The sequence below is a fragment of the Amphiura filiformis genome, chromosome 12 (assembly GCF_039555335.1).
Source record: "Amphiura filiformis chromosome 12, Afil_fr2py, whole genome shotgun sequence".
NCBI lineage: Eukaryota > Metazoa > Echinodermata > Ophiuroidea > Amphilepidida > Amphiuridae > Amphiura > Amphiura filiformis.
This window is the reverse complement of record NC_092639.1, coordinates 44,819,220-44,844,796: the sequence shown is the minus strand read 5'-3', so window position 1 is coordinate 44,844,796 and position 25,577 is coordinate 44,819,220. Positions and strand designations below refer to the sequence as shown.

Genomic DNA, 25,577 nt, shown 5'->3' with positions numbered 1-25,577 from the left:
ACATTCTTTTAGCGTCTCATTACCCGTAATTAACATGAGCAGTCACACTGTCACAATGATTACCACCACGCGCAATTACCTGCTATTAAATCAGAACAAGTGACATTTATCTTCCCCAGACACACACACACACATGTGAATATAATCCACACACGCATACGCGCTTGGTATAATTGCAGATGTATAATTCCTTGGGTGTTTGCATAGCTTAACTTTACATTTGTAATGACTTGCAGGGCCCTGACAAGTCCACGACACTGACGGTTCAACAGGATGTTGTCACGTGTATGATCGCCACTCTCACAGGAAAGACGCTGTTGTTTACCAAGCATGTGCTAGCAACTGAATTTCATTTCTCTAGCTAATTTCCATACATATTAGAAATTTCTTGGAAGATTCGAAAATCATCTACCAGGCAGACATTTCCTGCTTTTACAAAGGTATAAATGATATTTGAAAAGCATGGATGATGTATTGAACCTTACCAAAACTGTCTACTACATAAATACATTTTTTATGCAGCTTAATAAAGTTACTTTTCGGTCATTTCATAGAAAGGATTATTATGTTTACACTGTCTATCCATCCACCCACTAGTTCAAATTCACTTCCCAAACCTAATTCTTCAACAATTTCAATACCACTAAAGGCATAATTGTATCTTCCCTAATAAAATGGGAGACTTTCCTCACCACAATTTGCTGATATTTCATTCACTTTTTGCCAGTGGGTACATCTGGCGATGGTTATTCACGATGTACGCACAGGTCTACGACCGGTCAGTGATGAACATTATTGTTTATTTAATCTACTGTTGAGTACACCACAGTTTCATCTGTAGAGGACTAACCCACCCACTCATCACCCTTTAGCCAGTGTTGAATGAAAAGTATTGAGTCATTTTAAAACAAATAATACCACAATTGTTTTATAATTTGCAAACACACAGTCACCCCTCTGACAGGTGCATGAGTGTTTCGAATGTGTCATAACCATGATAACTTTCAACACTCAATTGTCAGACTGAGGGGGCATTCACTAAAAATTGGTGACAGGGATGTACAGCCACATTTCCCTCCTTTTTTTTGTTTTACTCAATTTGTTGCCAAAAGATCTCCTTTTTCAAATATTTTGAACAAATTTCTGATAATCTCTCTCACCAAATGACTCCCACTAAAAGACCCTAGTTCTGAACTGGTGTCCGCACATCACAAGTCTAGCCCCCCCATTTTCTTGGTGTAATTTATTGGATGTTTTACTCCCCATTTTTGCCTGTAACTCAATTCCACAATTTCCAGAATGGCCTGCTTGAATCCACAGCAGCTGATAGGTATATTCCATCATGCTTTGCAGTACCATAATAGAAACTATCCATAGCTCTAATATCTAAGCGACTTTTACTTATTTTTTGTAGGTATTTGCTAGAAGCAAGCAGATAGACTGCAATGCATGATGGGATACTCCCTTCAGCTGCTGTGGCTTGAATTATTATCACTTGATTTGTGTCACAATTATTAATAAACAGGAATTAATTTGATAAAATCATAGATACTTACCCAACATTCGTACATATATGGCAGCCTGCTCTGTTTTATCGAATGATATCCCTCCCCTCCTCTGTAAGGAAAAAATAAAAACAAAATATATTATTAATAATTCACTTTATATATATATAACAAGTTATTTATGGTGAGATTACTTTATCTTAAATTTCCACTTTACCCATTCAAAATGCAGATTTCAGTATCAGGTTACAGCTCATAATTGTTCTCATATTCCTCAGTGAAATTTTAAGCCATAAGAGACACGACGAATCAGCCGTAAAGTCGGCTCCGGTCAATTTTCTTTTATTCCATGTTTAGAAAATATATGTCATAAGCTTTAAAATGGCATATCATTTGACTTCAAACCATATCCAGAAGAGGAGTTATGGTGTGTTGAACTCTGTTCCTTCAACAAAATGGTACCTTTTTCAGTTCTATACATGTGTCTCTTTTTCCACATTGCTGGTAATAAAATCAAACAGTCCTAATTGGCGGTCATTTCAAACCATCCCCAATGTCCTCTCATTGTTAATTGTTGGTAATACATACCTAGACAAAATACAATGCCCACCACTTGTACAGAATTTAGCCAAAGTAATAAAGACTACAGTTATTTAAGGATTCTGTAGAAATAAGTAGAAGCTTATTATCCTCTTCAGCAATAGGATTATTGATTGGTTTAAATGGTGTCCTAATGAGATACTTGTCGCTCCAAATTGAGGTACCTATGAATATGACCTTCACGCACATATTGCACTGTAACTCAGAATACAATTTGCCGACTTTACGGTTCATTCGTAGTGTACGGACACATATTTTGTTTAGGTTGTATGAACAAAACTTGTCCACAAGTCATGCTGCCACTGTGATACACGTTTTTGCTTCAAGGATCCAATCCGCTGGAGCAATTTTACTCAAAACTTAGAATAAGAATGTTTGGGTGGTTGGTCTCTATGTGAGGTAGAAACTACCATGTGTCACAAATGTGCCACATACCTTTTGATTCAACAGACATAATTAAGCAACCAGTAATCTTTCTCTTTACTTGCATTTCACAATTAACTTAGCTTCATATATTTTAAAATGTAAATAGCCGGTATTGAACATATCGATACTGACATGTGCCTTAAATGATTGTGGCAGGCACTGGTTCTAATATGTACGCATGTATAATGCATTCTTCTTGTTATCGTATACAAAAGAGAAAGAAAATACACTTGGATAGTTTAACACACTTCAGCAAGGCAGCAGGAGCCTGCATTGCTACTAAACTAATACTCCTCTTGTTTACAACCATGCCAAAACAGCTCCTCTTTACTTTTGAAGCATTTCCATTGACTTCTCATTACAATTATAATAACAAATGAAGGCAGTAGTCAGTCACAAGATGCATGTAAATTTAAAACAGTGTATCAGTCACACATGCAAATACGGCAATTGGCATGCCCAAATCAAAGAATGGCATTTCTATATCAATGATCAATCTACCATATTACCAGTCTCACCTAATTTATATGCTAAACAATGAAATCAATCTTTAGAACATGTAATAATGACTGTACATGTATTCCCATAACCATATCTCCATGGATCCACTCCATATAATTACCATTCTTTTTGCTATATACTGCAGGTAGAGTCACAATCCCCAAGTTAGAAGACACAATTTTGTAAAAAGTTCCAAAACTTGTGTAATTCTGCAGCATACTGGGAGTTGTTCATTCACATGCATAGTACATCATTTCTTTCATGTGATTTCAACCATTGCTAATATCAAACCCAGTTTTCTGGAATAAATGACATTTCAACAATCTATGTGAACTTCTTTCAAAGTTAAAAGTTCATCCCATTGTCCTACTATAGAGTTCCCTAGAGTTCACCAAAAGTTGGTCAAATTTAAATGAAACCTCTTCACACTACTGAAGGCTAATTACCCAGAATTAAAAGCAACATAATTTAATTTTATATATCCAATCCATTGGTAACACAACTGGCTTTATCATTATTTCATCATTTCCGGCACCAAGAGGGAGTTGTAATTCTGTAGAGATGAACAATAGACATCTCTAGCAATCAGCCCTCGAATTAACCCACGGCACCTTGCCGTGGGTGCCCATCCCCACTGCCGTAATGCCCTCAAAATATGTCCTTTACCCAAGGCAGTCACTTGCCGTGCCCTCTAATGAAGTTGCTGTCTGTGCCCCAGCCCTGCCCCTTCATTATAAAATCATCTATCTATGTTTGTGTGTGTTTTCTTTACTTTTGAGAAATTGCCTTGGCGCCCTTCTCAAATTTTGAACAGTTGCCATGATGCCCTCTTGAAATATTACAAACTGCCGTGCTATCTTGCCTTTTCAGTGAAAATCCAAGGCAATTTTCAACTTGCCCTAAAAAAGTTGCTGTGCCCCTTCAGATCCTTAATTCGAGGGCTGCTAGCAATGCAGCAACCATTTTACATTCATGTATACCTAATGCCAGAAATCATTAAAATCATCCAGCGATGCACTAAAGGGAAATCATAGTTACAAAAACATAATACCGAAGAGCAGAATTTAACCCAGACTGAATTTAACCTCAGACTTCTCTTGCTGAACAACAAGTGTTTCACCATGTCAATGCATGATGTGAGTGACAAAGAAATCAAAATACCGGGAGATCAATTGAGGAGTAGGATAAACCCCAGACCTATCTAGCAATACAATGAATTAGGCAAAAAAATATTGTTTGATTGGCATAACCCAACCGACCCTAAAAAAAACCGGACCCTAGACATTTTTTTGTTTATTTTTTTTTGAAAAAAAAAATTTTTGAAAACAATTTTAAAAAAAGAAGAAAAAAGTTCCAAAGCCTTTATCATATGCAATTTACAGCTTAAAATGTATAAAAAATAATAATAATAAATTGCCAACCGACCTACCCTAATTTTTTCTTTTATGTTGTAAACGCCAATCAAACAATTTTTTTAGGCCTTAGTTAAACCAGCAAGAAATCAAACTTCCGCAGAGATGCACCACCAATGAGTTGGATCCATACCCATTCATATGAGGACACCATATTTCCGGATGTGGAGTTGCCCAGACTCATCTTGTGATTCATGTACTTACTTCACACTCAGCGCAGCATGGCTTCTCAAAAGCTCCACATGGACAACACATAAAACAAGATAACACCATGTTATAGTGTCAGAAATTATATTATTATTCCAAAACTAGTCTTGACCAAATAAAACAATGACAGACCCAGACTCATCTTGTGATTCATGAACTTACTTCACACTCAGCGCAGCATGGCTTTTCAAAAGCTCCACATGGACAACACATAAAACAAGATAACACCATGTTATAGTGTCAGAAATTATATTATTATTCCAAAACTAGTCTTGACCAAATAAAACAATGACAGACCCAGACTCATCTTGTGATTCATGTACTTACTTCACACTCAGCGCAGCATGGCTTCTCAAAAGCTCCACATGGACAACACATAAAACAAGATAACACCATGTTATAGTATCAGAAATTATATTATTATTCCAAAACTAGTCTTGACCAAATAAAACAATGACAGACCCCAGACTCATCTTGTGATTCATGTACTTACTTCACACTCAGCGCAGCATGGCTTCTCAAAAGCTCCACATGGACAACACATAAAACAAGATAACACCATGTTATAGCGTCAGAAATTATATTATTATTCCAAAACTAGTCTTGACCAAATAAAACAATGACAGACCCCAGACTCATCTTGTGATTCATGTACTTACTTCACACTGACTCAGCGCAGCATGGCTTCTCAAAAGCTCCACATGGACAACACATAAAACAAGATAACACCATGTTATAGCGTCAGAAATTATATTATTATTCCAAAACTAGTCTTGACCAAATAAAACAATGACAGACCCCAGACTCATCTTGTGATTCATGTACTTACTTCACACTCAGCGCAGCATGGCTTCTCAAAAGCTCCACATGGACAACACATAAAACAAGATAACACCATGTTATAGCATCAGAAATTATATTATTATTCCAAAACTGGTGTAAGTCCAAATAAAACAATAATAAAATACTTCGGCTTCAGTACAGCATAAGAGAAAGTACTACCACTGCCAACTGGTTTGAACTTGCTATTATTATATGTCTGGCTTGTGCAATAATTTCACAATAACAATAAAATTGCCGGAAATAATACATCATCAAACCTGCTGTTACAACAGCACATCCGATCAATACCCCACACATATCCGAAATCTATAAAACCCCGCATCAATTATTCAAAGGTCATGTGTTATCAACACATTTTCTATTATTTATCTAATATAACCTTGATATTAAATGACATCATCACACACTAATCATTTCATCTAAAAATCTGACTTTGAAGCATTAAAAATGCTTCAAAAAATGCTTTGAAAAATCTGACTTTGAAGCATTAAAACCACCAATGTTATCATCATGTGTTGTAAATTCGGTAATATATCAAAGTCACAGGGCATTGCACACCAGAAATCTATTTAATAATTGTTATAGAGAGACAAATCATTAAAATATTGAATAAAAATCAAGAAATTCTACTTATCAATGGATTTTGTGCAGTCATCCCTTGATAAAATCAATCTGATTTCTTAAAACATAATAAAATGGTTGCTGGCATCTTTAAATGCTATCATTATTGTCTCCATGAAAGAGTTAAAATGCCCAGACAGTTTGGACCACTAAAAAGTGGCCCAAACTGGTCAAAACTAGAGTGGCCCAAACTGGTGAAAACTAGAGTGGCCCAAACTGGTCAAAACTAGAGTGGCCCAAACTGGTCAAAACTAGAGTGGCCCAAACTGGTCAAATCTAATATCATACTTCAAACTTGTTATTCACTCAGTTATTAAGAAAAAAGCCTACATTGCTGTACAAAACATGCTCATAAAAATGTTCTTCTGTCTATCGATGAAAACTTCCAAGTATTGACCACTTGACCGTGTAAAGACTAGCTTATTAAGGTTTAATAGCAACTATTTTAAACTGTTGCGATTTGGTACTTCACAGAATCTTCTGAATGGTAGTGAGCTTTGGCAAAAATTGCATTGATCAATTCATAGCGAGTGTGAAAAAGAATTCAAATATCACAGATATACAATTTGTAGGTCCTGTGGTTCTTGAGTTATGTTGTAAACAGGGCTGAAACAACAACACCTTTTTGTAAAAACGTACATCATTCATTAAAACAACAATAAATCAAGCAAGTTTTCAAAGTATATTATTTGTAGAATGAACTTTTGCAAAACATCAAAGTGTTATTTTTCAATAATATATTGATTTAGATAATAAAAATCAATTTTTTTTTACAGCTTTGACCAACAATACCTGTCTACCCTTAAAGCAGGTTTTCCTGTGCATCAAACATGTCAAATAGGCTTTGACTACCTCAGAGAGACACCCTGTCACAGGCGGCAAGTGGTATGATGGCAGCCGGCAAAACCGCTCGAGCTAGACTGTATGGGATTTTCCATATACTCTGTTAGTTTTGTGGGGTTCATTATCGAACCCCAACAGTTTTAGCTTGCATTTATATTATTTATTAACATAGGCCTATTTGTTTGTGGTATTTCAAGCGTTTTAAAATTTCAAAATAATCCCATTCAATTACACGGTTGACAATGGAAATTTACTGAATTTAGAGAATGCACGGCGCATACCACCTGCTCTGTCACATGCCTTGTAAATTTCATCATTACCATCTTATGCATAACAAAAATTGAATCTTACTGTAGTAGAAATTCCCTTTTGCACCGTGTTGAAGTTGCTCAGGTTTCTAGTATTCCACTCAGTACCAATCAAAGAAGTCATCACTTGCAGTACAACATACTATATCCAAAGTTATGATACATCACACATTCAATGTAACAGTTGATTAAATAACATCCATCATAGTAAAATCCACATCATCACCACTGCATCCCGTAATTAAATTGCATCCATACAATATCTACCTAAATGTATATAATTCCGTTACCCAAACTCAATTGCTAAATTTCCCTGAAATCATCCTTCTGTTTGTCTATCCAGTACTGGAGTTGATGACATCACAGAGCTCTCGAACAAACACACGCACCTGACGATCTGTTATTGACTCTGCAAAGCTATCGTCATAACAACCAGTGATTTTTTTTTTACCGATAGCCACATGCGCATGACTGATACCTGCCGGTCAGTACATCTGTATGATGTATGTAGGTAGATTCCAAGGAAAACCCCCCTGTGAGTTCTCTCAAAGCTGCTATGAGCGATATCTTCGCCACTCAACATATTATGGCTTCAATGGGATATTACCTGCTAATTAGTTTACCATTTCATTATACAACCTTAAGGCCTAGCACTTCACTCTGAAACTAAGAGCATAGACTCTAGAACATCCCTCTACTACAGGTGTTTCTTTATTTGATCAAATCTTACACCTCAATTCTTAGAAGCCATCTGGGCCTAGGGTGTACTCAATACAAATGACCATATATGGGGATATGCTGCAAATATGGCGCATTTTCAGCAATTTTCTAAACCAATTTTGGATATTATGGGTATTTATAATAGAAAAAAATGTTTCTTATTTTTTTCAAACAAAAAATAGCGCAATTTCGCCCAAATGTGTGTTCCCCCCCGGCATCCGGGGAACTAATTTCCACAGAAGAGCTAAACCAATGTAAATAGGCTATTACACTTGAAATCCATAAACTCCCTCTGGAAGACATGACCTTAATCTCCCCTCCCACACAGGGAGTGTGGATTTCAAATGGGGTTACCTGAATGGGTGACTTCATTTGAAATCTACACACCTTGTGCAGGAGATTAAGGTCATGTCTTCCATAGGGGTGTAAGGATTTTAAATGGAATAGCACATAGCCATTTCAAGACAATGAAGACAAACTATATATCCACTTCTCCTGAACATATCAGTGCTTCCGCCTGCTACAGGTAATACATTCAATTCACAGTATTCCAAACTACAACTTGAGAGCAACCAAAACAGTACAAATAAGAAAAAAAATCTGAAATTATAATGCCAAAGCTCACATCTTCTGACCTTCTATTCCAAAAATAAATAAATTGTATCCCAACTTCATGTGACTGTAAATTTCAATCAATGAAAATGGATATAATTTTTTTGTGAAAATTTAATTCAAAAATATCAAAATGTTATGTACTTTTGTCTTTTTTCCCAACATATATGCAATCACTGAAAATGGATTTAAACAATGAAAATGGATTTATTTATTTATTTATTTTTATTACTTTTATTATTATTTTTTTCCCATCAAAATGATGTGTAATTTTGTCCTTTTCCCCATATATATGCGATGTGATCAAGCAAAATCAGTCGGAACTCGGATATATTAATTTTTCAGTTTCTTATAGGATAGCATAAAACATTTACAAAGTTGTATTTTGTAGAAAACCCCATTGAAATTGAACAACCAGTTCCAAAGATTTGAGCAAAGAATTTCCAAAACAAAAGAAAATGAAAGGAAATATTTCCTTTGTTTGGCTATATCTCAAATCAATATTTCCGAGTTCCGACTGATTTTGCTTGATCGCATTATGTAATCAGTGTCTGTAACTTTTTAATTTCAGGAGCAAGAAACAAGACAACTAAAAAAGAGAACACTACTAATAAACCAAACAGATCCATGCTCATATTCATCTGTTACAAACAAAACAATTTTCTTAAAGGCCTAAACTACAACAGCTACTAGTCATTAATTCTTGTAATAATCACTTCATCAATCATTGATGTCGCAAAAGACCCAAGTGCAAATCTGAAATAAACACTCAGACTTAAGATGTTTTTCTTTTTAAAAACCAAGCAGCTCCAACAATCCTTTACGGGTTGTCAATATTGACACGATTTCTTCAATATATTCACAGTAACTTTGCCTTGTGCAAATAGCCTGTTTGGGTCTCCTATGATCTTCCTTCCCTTCTTCCTCTTGTCTCCAGGGGCCTGCTATAACTCTCAAGTTCCAAGACAAACTTCCTGAAAAGCCGACTTATAAAATCTCGGCATAATGCGGATGGTCAATTACCTTACAAGCATCCTATTTGAAGTAAATTGAAGTCATTCACTTAATTTAATGAAGTTGATTTCCTTGAATTTTCAGCAATTGCAAGTTCTTATCATTTTACATCACCCACATATTGGGTGGGTACCCAGAAGGAGGGGGAATTGAATTGCTTTTTGATGGGTTGCAATGCCCACACATCGAACCCTATCCCATTTCTAAAGATGATTTTACAAGAAAACAAATCCCATGGCTAAGGATTTATGCTGAAAAAAGACTCACCCATACATTCAAGGCTGAAAACTTCAAACTCCTGGTACAAATATTAAGCAGTATGCAGACTTTTTATTAGATGTACAATATTGTATGTAACATATCTACATTATTTAATCTATTGCCATTCTATTTCCAGTAATGTTTAAGTTCTAACGAATGTTTGATGACGTAAAATCCATAATATATTTCTATCAGATATTATGCGTAACATATTATCGATTTTACGTTATCAAACATTTGTTAGAACTTAAACATTACTGGAAATAGAATGGCAATAGATTAAATAACATAGATATGTTACATACAATATTGTACGTATCTAATACTCGGAGTCTGCATACTGCTTTAGTTAATCAGATGTATGCACTATGATATAAATAAGTGATCACCCAATTATGGTCTAATATTCAAATAAGTTTGAATACACAAGTTTCTTCCATGCTACCTACTACTTTGCTATCTATCTACTACTGCGTTGCTATCTACTGTAGATAGCAGTTCATATTAATAATACATGTATTTTGAAATTGCAATGTGCCCCATTGAATATTTTGATTTCTCACACAATTTTTTGTTACAAACATTTAGAAATTGGTCTTGGAAATACCTACTTTCTTGGTCAAACACTTTTTTGGAACATGAAATCTGCCCTGACAAATTGAAATTCTAAACATTTCTTTTTACGCTGATCAATGTGCTTCAACAAAGAGAAGATTAAAACTAGTCAACAACACTCACGTTTTTGTCCAAATAATTTCAGCATAACCATATTCCGTCATCATCATCAGCAGTGTGATGCTAGTAAATGACTGATGTATGACCTTTACTTCTATGTCCTTTTTTCTTTCAAAACATTTCTTAGATGGGAGGGTCAGAGTGAAAGCCCTACTGGCCTTGTGGACTACTAACATGATTTTATCAATATTTCTTTTGAAACTGATGTGCTTCATCAGTTGACCATGGTACTATAGATTACCCCATGGTGGGATTAAACAATCAATTGAAATATATCAATTAAAGTTGTTATATATCATCTTTTTCCATTGAGGATATTGTAATCCAAACAAGGATGTTTATAAGACCTCATAACCTTTTTATTAAAATTATTATTTTATGGTCTATTGATGGGTAGCATAATGTTCTCATTCTGTCAAAAACCTGAAAATTACATAATTGTCAATGATAAATTTTGAACATGAAATATTGAAGACATACACGAAATTTCCCAAAAGAATACGAAAGGTCAAAATTTTCAATTGATCCCAGCTACATAAATACATACATATCATGAGATTTATAAAGTTTACTTTCAGGACTGTTAAATGTCAAAAAAATCTATTTTTAATAATTTGCCATAAAATTTGTATTATATTGCCAATTTAAAAAACAAAAATTATTTAATATCAGAAGAATTCGGAATGCAATTTGGTATGTCTGATGTGCTCTCAGGCCCCTCAAAAATACCGTGCAAATACTGCTACCCAAGCCCTTAATGTGCTGAAAATTACATCAAATTTTCAATTTCCTGATAAGAATATCAGTCCTCCTCAGTCAATAATCAAATACAAAAGCACTTCACTACTACTTTTGGCCAAATATCTGAAATTAAATTTCAGTGACTTAACAACGCCTCGTGCTATATCATGTCACATATCTCAACAAACATAATCTTATAGAGATGTATAACCCAATTCCACATTGATGCTTACTTATGAAGTGTTGCCAGAAGTTTTCAGTGCCAGACTGTGGCAATAGTTCTCAAAAATCCCCAAAAGTAATGATATATACTTGCATGCACCAAATTACCAGAATATGGGTGCATTTTAGCAAACTACTACTTGAAATTACCCAATTGGGTGGAATGTAATTATTAGTTATCTAACTTCCATTATACTTTCTTAAGGTTAGTAACTATTTTCAACTGATGCAATTTGGTCGTTCCTAGCATTAACAACAATAAACTCATTAACAACAATAAATTAAGCAGGTTTTCAAAGTATATGATTTGTAAATTGTAGACTGAACTTCTGCAAAATATCAAGGTATTATTTTTCAATAATATATTGATTTAGACAATGAAAATTGATCTTTTTGGCTGCCTTGACCAACCCTTAAGACTGTAAAAAGATTGTCTATGCTTCAACAAGCTGCACAAATTATAATCATCACTAATCACTCTTGAAATAATGTGAAATTATTTTGTATACTATTAAAAAAAAGTTGCTTCCACTTTCCAGTATTCAGAAAGTAAGCACATTTGCTAATTTCTGTCAAAGTATCAAAATTAATCAAAATTGAAAAAAAAACCAAAAAAACCCAAAAATAAAAAAAATAACAAAGACAGTCGCGGCCTGATAATTTGAATTCTCTGGGCCGCAGCAGAAAAGTTTGAAGTAGCCCAATTTGGGAGCTAAATCAGTGGGGTTGGCATCACTACTTACTTGTTATAAATCTATCACATTATTCCATGTCACTAGACTAAGATGACACATTAAATCCTATTTCTGATCAATATCATGCATATTATACATTTCTTTGGTAAGAATTGCGCTGAAAATGACATTATGATCCATACTCTAGTCTATTAATAAATTGAATCTCCTGAATGTGCACTTTCTTTCAAACAGATGTATAAGCCACCAAAATTATTCAATGAAACAGGAGAAAAAAGCCCTTTTTTATGTCAAGCATATCTAGGCATTAACAGCTGAAATCTAGGAGATAACGGTGACGAAACTTCAGCCAGGCACAAGTGACCTGGTGAAGGAGGTCACCATCACTATAGATAACTGGTTGGGGTATTTTTACAGTACAGGCAAGTGTAGCCAATAATCGGGCGTTACCCTGATCGGAACTGACTGTAAGGAGGGCTATTATCATGGATCATCTGCCCCGCCATTACCAGATGAGCCACGGGGAGAGCGGATAAGATTTTATTTTGGTCCTGTGGGGAATTGAACCGGGAACCTCCCACACCAAAGGCAAAGACCTTAACCAATGTGCCATGCTGCTCCCTTTACTTATATCTGGCAACGATTCTATAAGCATCAATAATATTCCAATACAAATTTGCATCTAGATATTTTTTATTCCGTACCAAAAGTTCCAAGAATATTCCAAGTTTTGAATGAACAGTTCACAAACCCCACATTACCATGTTAATGCCTCTTCCCATCGTTATCGCTAATTTGCATCTACCGAAATTAACAGGAAGTGCAAAACAAATGAAGTGTGCACTAATACCTACTACCATTTTCGTTTAACCAACGAGTGCACTCAAAATTATGTATACAATCCCAGGCATGTTCTCCCATTAAATACAGCTCATTTCTAACGCAGACTTCTCATGCATACTTTAAAGCAACTCCTGTTTCGTTAAATTGCAACAGCTTTTACGCTTCATAACAAGCAGAGACAGCACCAGAATTATTTTTTCTAGGGGAGCAATGGGCGGAGGAAATGAAATCTGGGGAGGGGAAGGGGAAGAAGAACAAAACTGCCTATAATTTGCCATTTTTGTCCAAAATATTTAGATTTTTCTATGATTTCTTGTTCTAATTAGGTGGAAACAGGGGGAAAAGCAAACATTTTGGGGAAGGGGGAATTTCTCCTACAATTGCCCCTTCCCTTACATGCCCCCTCTGCAGCACCACCACTAATAAGAGATATCTTAAAGTTATGAAAATTCTCTGATGCTCAAGATCACTTCTCATGGATTAAAACCAAAATTTGCCATAGCAATTTTATCAGTATGATGTTGTTGATGTGAATATGACCGATTAATTTTGGTGAACGGAAGTATTAGAGCATGACAGAATTCATTAATGATTTGGCCAGAAGCCAAATTCAATACCACATAATTGTGCTTTCCCACATAATAATGCAGTGTATACTTTGTTTATTATAAGCAAATCTATAATACTGCTTTTATACTTCGGGAGCAAACAATTTAAGGTAGGTCGGAGGGAAGCATGACCTAGCTGTGTTTACACTCAACTATTGAGAAAAATAAAGCGGACACACAAGAGGAATGGTATGAGTTCTATAGGCCTAAAGGAGAGCCCAATGCTTGATTTCCATCCCATGTACATGATTTTTTCTTGGCCGGGAAAAATGCCCAAAATTTTTATTTTGATATATTATTGGCCTTAACTCAATAACAGCGAGACCTATGGAAATATAAGTGTAATTATTGGCTTCCTTAACTCAATACTGCGTCTACCTCGCAATCGGTGGATTTGAACCCCGCCTGTGCCATTGTGTTGTGCACTTGGGCAAGGTGCTATACATTACATGCCTCTCTCTACCCAGGTGTGAAATGGGGAGCTGTTATAAATATTGTCCATTGAGCACCGCCCAGCATTGTATGGCAGCTGACATTATCTAACGACAGCGGAATAAATGTAAAGCGCTTTGAATTTGATATATGTGAAAAGCACTGTATAAATGCCAACATTTTAATTTTTTTAATTTTTATGTACTACCCAAGTTCAAGTTATATACTTACAGATTCAGCGCTTTTCCTTGGAAGGACATAATTCACCACACATTAAGGGGCCATATCGATGAGTTGCAGATATCTCTTTGTTATGCCGATTTTAAAGGTGAATGCTCTCGTTGCAAACATTATTGCTTCAGTGTACACCCAGATAAATTTCTAGCATCCTCAATAACTACTCTTATTCAAAGCTATGTTTACAAGTTTGACAGGTGCCAACATATTCCTACTCTCACTCAAACATGCATCTAAAGATAAATAATACTGAACACCAGAAACAAGAAAGAAAGAAAGAAAGAAAGAAAGAAAGAAAGAAAGAAAGAAAGAAAGAAAGAAAGAAAGAAAGAAAGAAAGAAAGAAAGAAAGAAAGAAAGAAAGACAGACAGACAGACAGACAGACAGAAAGAAAGAACTAGACTTAGCTGTGGTCTAAGACCACGAACACAGCCGTGTTGTGACCCCTTTTTTTCTTTTTTTTTTTTGGTACATTATTTAGTTTACCATCAGTTTTATATTTTCCAATTATGTATCATTTCACTCCAAATTGTATGCCCAGTGCATGGACAGCCTTGTGGCCATAACTGATTGCTTTCACTATCTCGTCCATAGGCACTCAGTGCACGATTTTGAGTGAAAATTGTACCCAGCGTATTTTATTTTTTGGTTAAATGTTGTATGTTGTAACTTTAGGGCGAGGGCACTGCACCTCACGCTCTGCGTTTAGCAGTGTCCTCATCCATCTCATTGACGTTTTTCATAAAAATAGTTGTTCCATTATATTATTGTATATAAAATACATCATTATTGTATCTCATTGTATCATAATTATATTGTTGTATAATGAATGGATGAAATAAATTGATTGATTGATTGATTGATTGATTGACCCCAAAATATATGAAAACCCCATAGACATTGGCTAATGTCAATGTATGCGTGCACGTGGCATTACTTTGCCATGTTATTTGTGGCAGAAGGGCATTTTGAAGGTTTTTCGTCTCAGACCGGAAGTGACCCTTAATGACCTTTGACCCCAAATCTGTGTACACCTGATAGACACTGGGAAATAACAATGCATGTGTGTAAGTGGCATCACTGTCCTCGTAATTTGTGGGAGAAGATGCATTTTAAAGGTATTTCGTTTTATACCGGAAATGACCCCTTAATGACCTTTGACCCCAAATAAAAAAAATATCATATATACATTGGGTAAACACAATTCATGTGTGAACATATCATCACTCTCCTATGTTTTTCTTAGCTAATAAAATTTTTTGAAGATATTTCGATTTATACCGAAAGTGACCCCTTAATGATCTGTGTACACCCCATAGACACTGGGTAATAACAATGCATGTGTGCAAGTGGCGTCTCCGTCCCACATAATTTGTGGAAGAAGATGCATTTTAAAGGTATTTCATTTTATACCGAAGTGACCCCTTAATGAGCTTTGACCCCAAATAAAAAAATACCACATATACATTGGGTGACTGCAGATCATATGTGAACATACCGTTACTGTGCTATGTTTTACTTAGCTAATACAAATTTTTAAAGGTTTTTCGTTTTATACCGGAAGTGACCCCTTAATGACCTTTGACCACAAATCTGTGTACACCACATAGACACTAAGTAATAACAATGCATGTGTGCAGGTGGGGTCGCTGTCCTACGTAAGTTGTAGGAGAAGACGCATTTTTAGTTGAAATCACGTTTTTGACCCCTGTGACCTCTGCGTGACCTTTGACCCCGCAAGTTTCATGTGACATATAGGGGCATGGTCAATGATCATTGTGACCAAGTTAGGTCAAAATCGATGTAAGCATGTGAGTGCTAGAGCAAATGTAATGGTTGACAGAAGAAGAAGAAGAAGAAAGAAAGAACCTGTAAGAAAAAAGACACAGGCTGTGTAAAGAAAGAAAGAAAGAAAGAAAAAGAAACCGCTCTAATTTCTGTAAACATAATTATTATTTAGTCCCGATTTAGCTCCAATCTAGCCAACAAATCAAACATTATTTAATCAAAACATTTTTCTTTCCAGGGGGTTATAACATCGATAATGTTATCACATCTACCATTGATGGGAGTGATTAACTTTAATCCTATTTATTTGATCACATCACCAAGATAAATGATGGTTATTTCTCCACTGATCCTCCCAATCAATCATTGCTGTATTTATCGCTATGAAAAGGCAATTGATGGCGATTACCTTTGTCAAATTCAACACATCGCGAGCGTATTCACACTCCAGGGGTGTTGAGGATTAAATTGAGATGAATTGTATTTTTATGAGCTTCACACCAGCCGCAGATTTTCTGTGACGGTACTGCATGCATTGGTTCACCTCACTAATTTACAATACCTTGATTCAAATAAGTTTATACTCAATAGTGAACAAAAAGTTTTATTAGTAATATTTTAATAATAATAATAAGCATATACTCGATCCTGGTACTCGATAGTGCAAACCAAGTTTTATTAGTAATATTTTAAGAATAATTGGCGATTTAAATAAGCTTATACTTGATAGTGCATTTATATTATAATTGAAGATAAAATTAAAAAGACAAGTTTGCATATGACGTCCTGTCAACTAGACCAAAAATGCCGTACTGCGCAGGTCAGTAACCAATCACATCACGCCTTTGCCATGACATCAGACGCAAACTAGTCTTTTTAATTCCGTCTTCAATTATACAAACAGCAACTCCATAATTTGTTTAAAAAAACCTCCCCCTTTATCCCTCACCTTTAAGTAATCAATATTTCTTATTTCCGGCTATCACACTTAATATTGTTCCTGATGCCGTTTAAATATATATCAATCTTATCACCGGAAAATCATCATCTCAAAAAAGATCAATTTGACCTATTGATGCCTGTCATACTGCAACAACAATACCATATCACCATAATCATTTTTTTTTGGCCCTTGGTTTAAGATTCTACTTGGATAAAATTGTGCAGGACAAGATTCTTTTGAAATGCAAAATGATACCGTTTTAAATATTTAAATCGAGACAAGATTTTTTAGATGAGAGAGGAAATTCATCTGGCTAATCTACGGACAGAATCTTTCCTCCTCATCACCTGCTATTAGGATTAGGACTATTCACACAATGTGTGTCAATGCACATTAATCCAAACCAGTTCCAAATTAAGTGAACAGTATGGCATGTTACTTTACCATAAGACCAAGAAAAGAAAAAGGCTTGTCTCACACAAACTTGCGCCGGTAACTTCATGAAATCAGTTTTGGTTTATACTACCAGCCAATCTTGGGCCTCTCTTTTTCCAGCAGAAAAAGAGTCAGGCCCATCGCCATTTATTTTAAGGGGAGTAGGGACTAAACAATGGACATTTTGAAAAAAGATTCAAAAAAGGACTGATTTCAATGTTTTTACCAAAAAAATGGCTTTTTTGGGGGGAGAGTGCATCGCACCTTCCCTGGATACAGGTTTGTCGAGAGTTATGTCCTGCTTCAGAGTATAAAGTAAGACTGTCATTGCATTGATAAACATGTTCTCCTTTATCCAGATAACAGATAGTCATATAAACAAGGTCCAGATATAAAGTAATACTGAATTGTACTATATCATTAACCCTAACTCTGTAAAATCTTACAAGCGAAACCACCAGCATGCATCCCACATGATGCGGTGATGCAATCACCTAAATCATATATGCAGTTTTGTTGGCCAGGCCAGTGAAATACCCATGGCTACCAGCTGACGATGGAGTGCTTAGCATGCGAGGGGCATGGGGTTCAAATCCATACGGTAACAAACAACTGCTTTGTTCATCTTCTCTTTTTTTCCTTTTCCGATAGCCAAAAAACACTTCAAGCATTAGGGTTAAGAAAAAGATAAGCACACAACATACCTTTGAAAATCACCTGTCACATAATATTGAACTCATTACGCACACATTCAGGCAAGTAGGTAATCAGTCCCATAACTTGGCTACAATTTCAAGTTGTGATATAAATAATCCCGCAATTCTTCTGCCTACTGACTTTAAAAAATATCCATAACTTATTGTCTCCCGATAGACCAGGACAGAATGCATATGACACTAAAACCTAATGTTGCACAAGGTAAACAAGAGGCAGGCTTATGATGCACCTTGGGACACGGGATCAATATTTTGTCAAAGCAACGATATGATAATTCATAAGTCTTTATCAATGTGTATCAATATGGATTTTTATTCAACATGACAGTTGAAATCATTTTATTTTTTCGGCAATGAATGATAAACAACCTCATCGATCTTTATTTAGACGCAAATTGATCAGTAAAAGATATTGTTTATTCATTGCTATTATGTAGAGCTATTATAGTTATTTTTATTGGAAATGTATGTTCTACAATGGTCTAATCCAGTTGAAATCCATTCATCCCTTACTTTATGGCAGACATGACCTTAATCTTCCACACAGGGACGTAGATTTCAAATGGAGACACCTATTCAGGTAACCCCCATTTGAAATTCACACTCCCTATGTGAACGATAAAGGTGATGTTTCCATAGGGGGGTGTAACTGATTTCAATTACCTATATAATTGTCACCAACCTCAGATAAATTTGTGATTTTGGGAGGCTTCTTACTTAATAGTAGGGATGCCCACTGTCAATACAGTTTCCACTGTATTTAATGAGATGAGAACTACAACAGGTTGAAGTGACACCATTCCGTGCATCAGGTGTTCAAACGCAATTATCTCAGAATTTGGAGTGAATCAGACAAGCAAACTTACATACTCATAAAATTTAACTATTTTTGAAGACAAAATGTGCAGGATGTTAAGAAATTTAAGAATGTTTAAGCCTACATGCTTTGCCCATGTCAAATCATGCCCTTCCCCGTGCACTTCTCACTACCATGTCCATTTCATATGCTATCCATCATGGCTTCCATGCACACACAGTGTATTGCTCAATGTAGTAAAGATAACCTTTGAGTTGGAGCAAATTTCTCAAAATTGGTAATGATTAATGTTACCAAACTTATGCCATGATGAAATATAATAATTTTTGAAGATAAAATGTGCTGACCTTAAAAGATTGAACAAGGTTTAAGACTACCGCTATTCATTTGAAATAATGCACTTATTGTTCATCTCCTCTATGGAGATATTTTCCATGGCGGCCATCTATGACCATACTTGAGGTTTCACCAAACAAACCATGGGTTTTGAGGTCTTATATTTTTTGTTGTATGTCAACAAAATCAATTAAATTTTCAGGATGATCTTATTTTCATGTTGTTATAAGCAAATATAATGTTCCAGATAACGCTAGTTAATAAATACATTAAGAAAAAGTACCTTAAAGTTGCATTTTCTGTTAGTATTCCTATTTGGACTTTAACTTTTTAACATGTTCTAGCAGCCCTATATAAAACCGTGACACTCGAAAGGCCATATCTCTGGAATGAAACGTCCGATTAAGATTATTTAAACGCCAAAATGTTTCTTTCATCAATTCCCATCCAATAAGTTAGGTCTGAATCAATTTAAAAGTACTTCAATTTTTAGTGGACATGCCTATTAATAGAACACATACACATGTTTTAATTTTGTGGTACATGTAGCTGCAATGAGAGCGAAAAGTGTGAAAATTAATGTTGTGTGAAACTTTCCACCTGTACATTAATTAACCCGCACACCTGTTCTTCCAAGACACTAACATTAATGCGTGCTAAGCATATGCATAAAAAGCCGGAGTTTTGAGATATTTCTTAAAATATCAAGAGCTATCCGAAGAACCACAAAACCAATACTAGGCTTGTTTGTACTCAATTTAATGTACTTTTCATGCTGATTCCAAATATGGTCATGTAAATTTACAATTCTGAAATTTTTGAAAAAAAAAAAAATGGAACTTGTCGTCTGCAGTCGACACCAGTATGGAGAGAGCTACATCACATCACACTGACCCAAAGCAGATAAATCAGGCTCCACTTATTATTTATATTTCATAAAAAATCAGCTCCACCATAAAAACTCACTACTATACCTGTAAGCTTCACCATTATACAAATATAATTATCTGCTGATCGACAGTGATCGTACTTACCGACTCACTCCGCCGAGAGCAAAAGGAAAGAGCTCAAAATAGGTCATTTATATTTCTATTTTGGTTCACTGCTCCCAAGCATTTTTTTCTTTCTTTCTATATCCGTTAACAAGGTAAACATGATTTGGTTGCATCTTTAGATGGAATCAGCCCACAAGGTGTGTGGGGTAACCGGTTGCCAAAACATATCAAGCCCAAACCACAGGTCAAATCAATGAATAGTCACCCAATTGTTTCTTTATTATTCAGTGATCCCAGCAAAAGTGTAAAAAATTGAAGTTGTGTGTAAATTGCCTAAAAGGAAGGATAAGTAATTAAAATCATCATTAGGTATTTTTGAAATGAAAAATTTAGCAAAAGAACAAGGAAAAAGGCTGTACATTGAAGCCCCATTCAAATACATGTAGCTAATTTACATGTCTTATTTTAATCTTTACACACAACTTTCGGCTTAACCACTGGCAGACAATTGTTAGCACATCTGTGACACTAACAAAGATGCCAAAATCTGAATTTTGAGGGAGGGACGGACGGAAGCATGGGCAAAATTCACCCAATTGGGCTTGTTAGGGAGAGTATCCCTCATCAGTAGTATGCATCATTAACTGGAATCTGGAATCAGCCCAAGTCTTTAAAAGTCACCCAATTGAGCTTGTTCAGTAACACTGGTATGGTTGCATCATTAGATGGAATCAGCCCAAGTCTTCAAAAGTCACCCAATTGGGCTTGTCCTGGCATGGTTGCATCATTAGATGGAATCTGCCCAAGTCTTCAAAAGTCACCCAATTGGGCTTGTTCAGTAACCCTGGTATGGTTGCATCATTAGATGGAATCAGCCCAAGTCTTCAAAAAGTCCCCCAACTGGGCTTGTTCAGTAACCCTGGTATGGTTGCATCATTAGATGGAATCAGCCCAAGTCCTCAAAAGTCACCCAATTGGGCTTGTTCAGTAACCCTGGTAGAGTTGCATCATTAGATGGAATCTGCCCAAGTCTTCAAAAGTCACCCAATTGGGCTTGTTCAGTAACCCTGGTATGGTTGCATCATTAGATGGAATCAGCCCAAGTCTTCAAAAGTCACCCAACTGGGCTTGTTCAGTAACCCTGGTATGGTTGCATCATTAGATGGAATCAGCCCAAGTCCTCAAAAGTCACCCAATTGGGCTTGTTCAGTAACCCTGGTAGAGTTGCATCATTAGATGGAATCTGCCCAAGTCTTCAAAAGTCACCCAATTGGGCTTGTTCTGTAATCCTGGTATGGTTGCATCATTAGATGGAATCAGCCCACAAGGTGTGAAGTATAAGGTAACAGGTTCAGTGAATGGAATGTCTATTTTTATGTTGCATGATGCCCAACATGAACTCACATCAGGCAAAATGTTGATTTTCAGGTCTCTAGAATGGCTGTGTGCATATGGGGGATGCACATGATGCGTTTGCATTACAAATACTTCCGAGGACTCTGACATAACAACACACCGACGACATTTTTTTACCGAGGATCTAAACACGCGTCCTCGCTACGCAAACCTTGTTAAACGGTGAAAAATGAGGTATTATACCCTACTACCCACTCTATAGCTTAATGTCCTTGTAGTGTTAACCGGAATCGAATTTATTCGGTATTACCGACCTCTTGAGTACTTGACATAACAACCCACCGACACACCGAGGACACACACACATTTGGACTTGTAAAAATTTCGTCATTTTTTTTCAGGTCCTCGGAAGTATTTGTAATTCACGGGGATGTGTGTAATCTGTGTATGTAAACAAAATATTGACTCTATAGTTTTATATGTAAGATACTGAATGTTAAGACTTGTGCCAATTTCAGGACTGTTATTGTAAGGAATGAAATCAAAACTCGACTGCTGGTTGACCAGCCGTTGCCAGCAGTTGAACCGTGTTCCACAGTGAACAATAGGACGGAACCGCCCTTGTCAACCACCAGTCGAGTTTTGATTTCATCACTAAGCAAAATATGGCAAATAAGGGGTTTTGCCATTTCTTTTTTCAAATTTAACAAAAAAAATTCAACATTTATTATTAATTACCAGCTACGTCCAAATAAAGGTTCAATTGCAAAATTGACCTTTTTTGATAGTTTTGATAAAAGCGTTTCATTTTGGAACCAGATAAGCACCAAATGTTACACTATTCAATAATGTCAAACATATTTTCCTGTTTTGATTTTATAAGTTTACAGTTTTCATAAGCAGATCAATACGAGCAGTTGATATTTGTTTGCAATTTTTAAATTCAATATTGAGCTGCAACGGAAGCTTCTGGAAATCAGTGTAATAAAAATATCAATTTTAACAACTTCTGATTGTAGAATATTGGAAAACACCATGGTTTACCATGAAAATACTGTAGCCAGACGAACAGGTGTTGGTAATATTTTTACAACAACGTGACAGAGAGTAGACACTATTATGTCATATATGGGGGTGGAATCAAATCCCACAAACTATAAAAACACATTGCGCTATTACAGTTGAAACCCATCACCCCCTATGGAAGACATGACCTTAATCTTCCACATAAGGAGTGTGAATTTCAAATGGGGTTATTATACCTGAATGGGTGATTCCATTTGAAATCTACATCCCCTGTGTAGGAGATTAAGGTCATGTCTTCCATAGGGGTGTATGGATTTCAACTGGAATAGCCCATTGATTGTGATTAACCTTTTGTTTATTATTACAACAACAAGAAAGACAAATTTCCTCTTCACTGACTAAAATAAAAAGTCACAAGTAATATGACGTTATTTACCTTTGATTTACATCACTGGTCATTATGCTTCTGATTTGATGACTACCACACAGAGCTCAGTGTTATGACATATACAATGCCAATTCTAAAGAGTTAAAAATATTGAAACCAGTATGACGTGGACCGGTAGACAGTTGTACTTCGTATGATTGGATCCATCATACCGGAAGTTCCAGAACTATCAAAAACTATTCCTTGAATGAACTACATTTGGCACAATCTTTCCACAACCATTCCAAAGCCTATGACATAATTAATTACTGTCTAAGCAGAAAATAACAGGTAAATGCAAAAAAAAATTGTTTAATTGCATATTATTTTATAATTATTCCAGGCATTTATATAAATACTAAAATAATTTAAATGTAAATATTTAATGATAATGGAGTGGTGAAATTCTGTTTTTGGACAACTTCAAGAGTTAAAGGCAATAATAAAATATAACGCAGTGATATAGTTTTACCATATATGTATTCTAGCACTTTTAATAATACAAGCCAGTGCTTTTATTTGGTACTGCATAACATCAAAACAAATATCAATCTACTTTTAGTGGAACAAATTAAGATAAACGGGAAGAAAAGTTTGGAAAACAAAAGAGGTATTCTAGTGCTTTTAATAGACCAAACTTGTGCTTTTATTTGGTACTGCATAATATTTTAAAAACAAACTCCTCTCTACATCTTTTAATGTAACAAACTAGTTCTTCATCTAGCAAAGTACTATACTGTAAAATGTTGTCGACACTACAACTTTAAAATTGCAATTTGATAAAAGATTTTCTAGGTTAATTCCACTAACAGAAAGCCAAGGAAAAGAAGCAGAACAGGTAAAAGCGAATATTTATCTAGACACAATGCATAGAAATGGCCTCATTCCTACCGGCAAAGTTGAATGACCTCCATTCATCATTCATAGCTCAAAACTTGACCTCAAATGGTAGGGGGTGAGTTTTTTGTACCCAATATATCAACAGGTCATTCTATTTAGTGTACAGTCATATTGGGGTCAAGGAACTGTGATTTGGGAGATGAGGATATGGAGGGAATATTTATACAGATATGATCTCAAATGGTCTAATTTCAGCTGGCACAGTTCAGCGGCCTCTCATTCAACAATCATAGCTGAAAACTTGAACTCAAGGGGTGGGGTATGAGGTTTTGTACCCAACATATGCAAAGGTCATTCTATTAGTATACAATCATATTGGGGTCAAGGAACTGTGTCCTGGAAGATGGGGATATGAGGGGAATATTTATACAGATTTGATCTAATTTCCACTGGCACAGTTCAGTGGCCTCTCATTCAACAATCATAGCTGAAAACTTGACCTCAAGGGTGGAGTATGAGTTTTTGTACCCAACATGCAAAGGTCATTCTATTATGGTGCAAGCATATTGGGGTTAAGGGATTACATCCTGGAAGATGAGGTTATTACAGGAATATTTATACAGACTTGTTTTTCCAAGCTGAAAGCTTTTACCCCGGTGTAAAGTTTGTGACAAGATTTAAATGTGCTGGGGGTTTGCAGACAACTCTAGTTTTTATAAATTGCTCTCCCATCCTTTGCAAATAAGAAACGGGGAACAAAAACAAATTGTCATTGTCTGGCCGTCTAGACGTGCTTATCATTTATTTTTTATTTGCAATATCCGAAATGTCTTCTGAGGTTTTTTGATTAGCATCATCACATCAAATCGGTTTCTGTTTTCCTGTGACGAACACTTTAATTTGTGCTTGAAGATTTAACAGACCCATATGAAATGGGCCTGTCAACTCATCTACCATCAAATCACTGCTATATCTTTATAGATAGATATATACACCAGGCACAAAAAGAAACTCATCAGAGATAGTCATCCTTGCTGTTCAACAACCTGATGATTTTGGATTATTCTGAAATATACATTTTGTTAATTGGACTTTGCTTTCTCATTTGACACCCTGTTCATGAAAATTGAACAAGAATTGACCAAGATATGCGCCTCCAAACCCTCAAACCCCCAAATCAAAAGTTAAAATTTCAACGATTTTCAATGGGAACATATCGTTGTATTGCACACATGCACCACACGCCAATACTGCCTGATTCTGTTATCTTTAGTAGATAGCATTTTAAACTTGTTAGCTTTTCTATTTGCCTGATACTGTTATCTTCAGTAGATAGTATGGACTTGTTAGCATTTATATTTGCCTGATACTGTTATCTTCAGTAGATAGCATTAACTTGTTAGCATTTCTATTTGCCTGATACTGTTATCTTCAGTAGATAGCATTAACTTTTCAGCAATTCTATTTGCCTGATACTGTTATCTTCAGTAGATAGCATTAACTTTTCAGCAA

At 35.6% G+C, this 25,577-nt stretch overlaps 1 protein-coding gene across 1 annotated transcript in view; it reads right to left on the bottom strand.

Annotated features, from left to right (window-relative positions):
• LOC140166269 (uncharacterized) overlaps positions 1 to 25,577 on the bottom strand; it is a 299,796-nt gene that overhangs the window by 68,527 nt on the left and 205,692 nt on the right. The window contains exon 2 of the mRNA XM_072189677.1: positions 1,557 to 1,617. Coding sequence (XP_072045778.1) covers positions 1,557 to 1,617 — 61 coding nt within the window. The remainder of the gene's footprint in view (positions 1 to 1,556; positions 1,618 to 25,577) is intronic.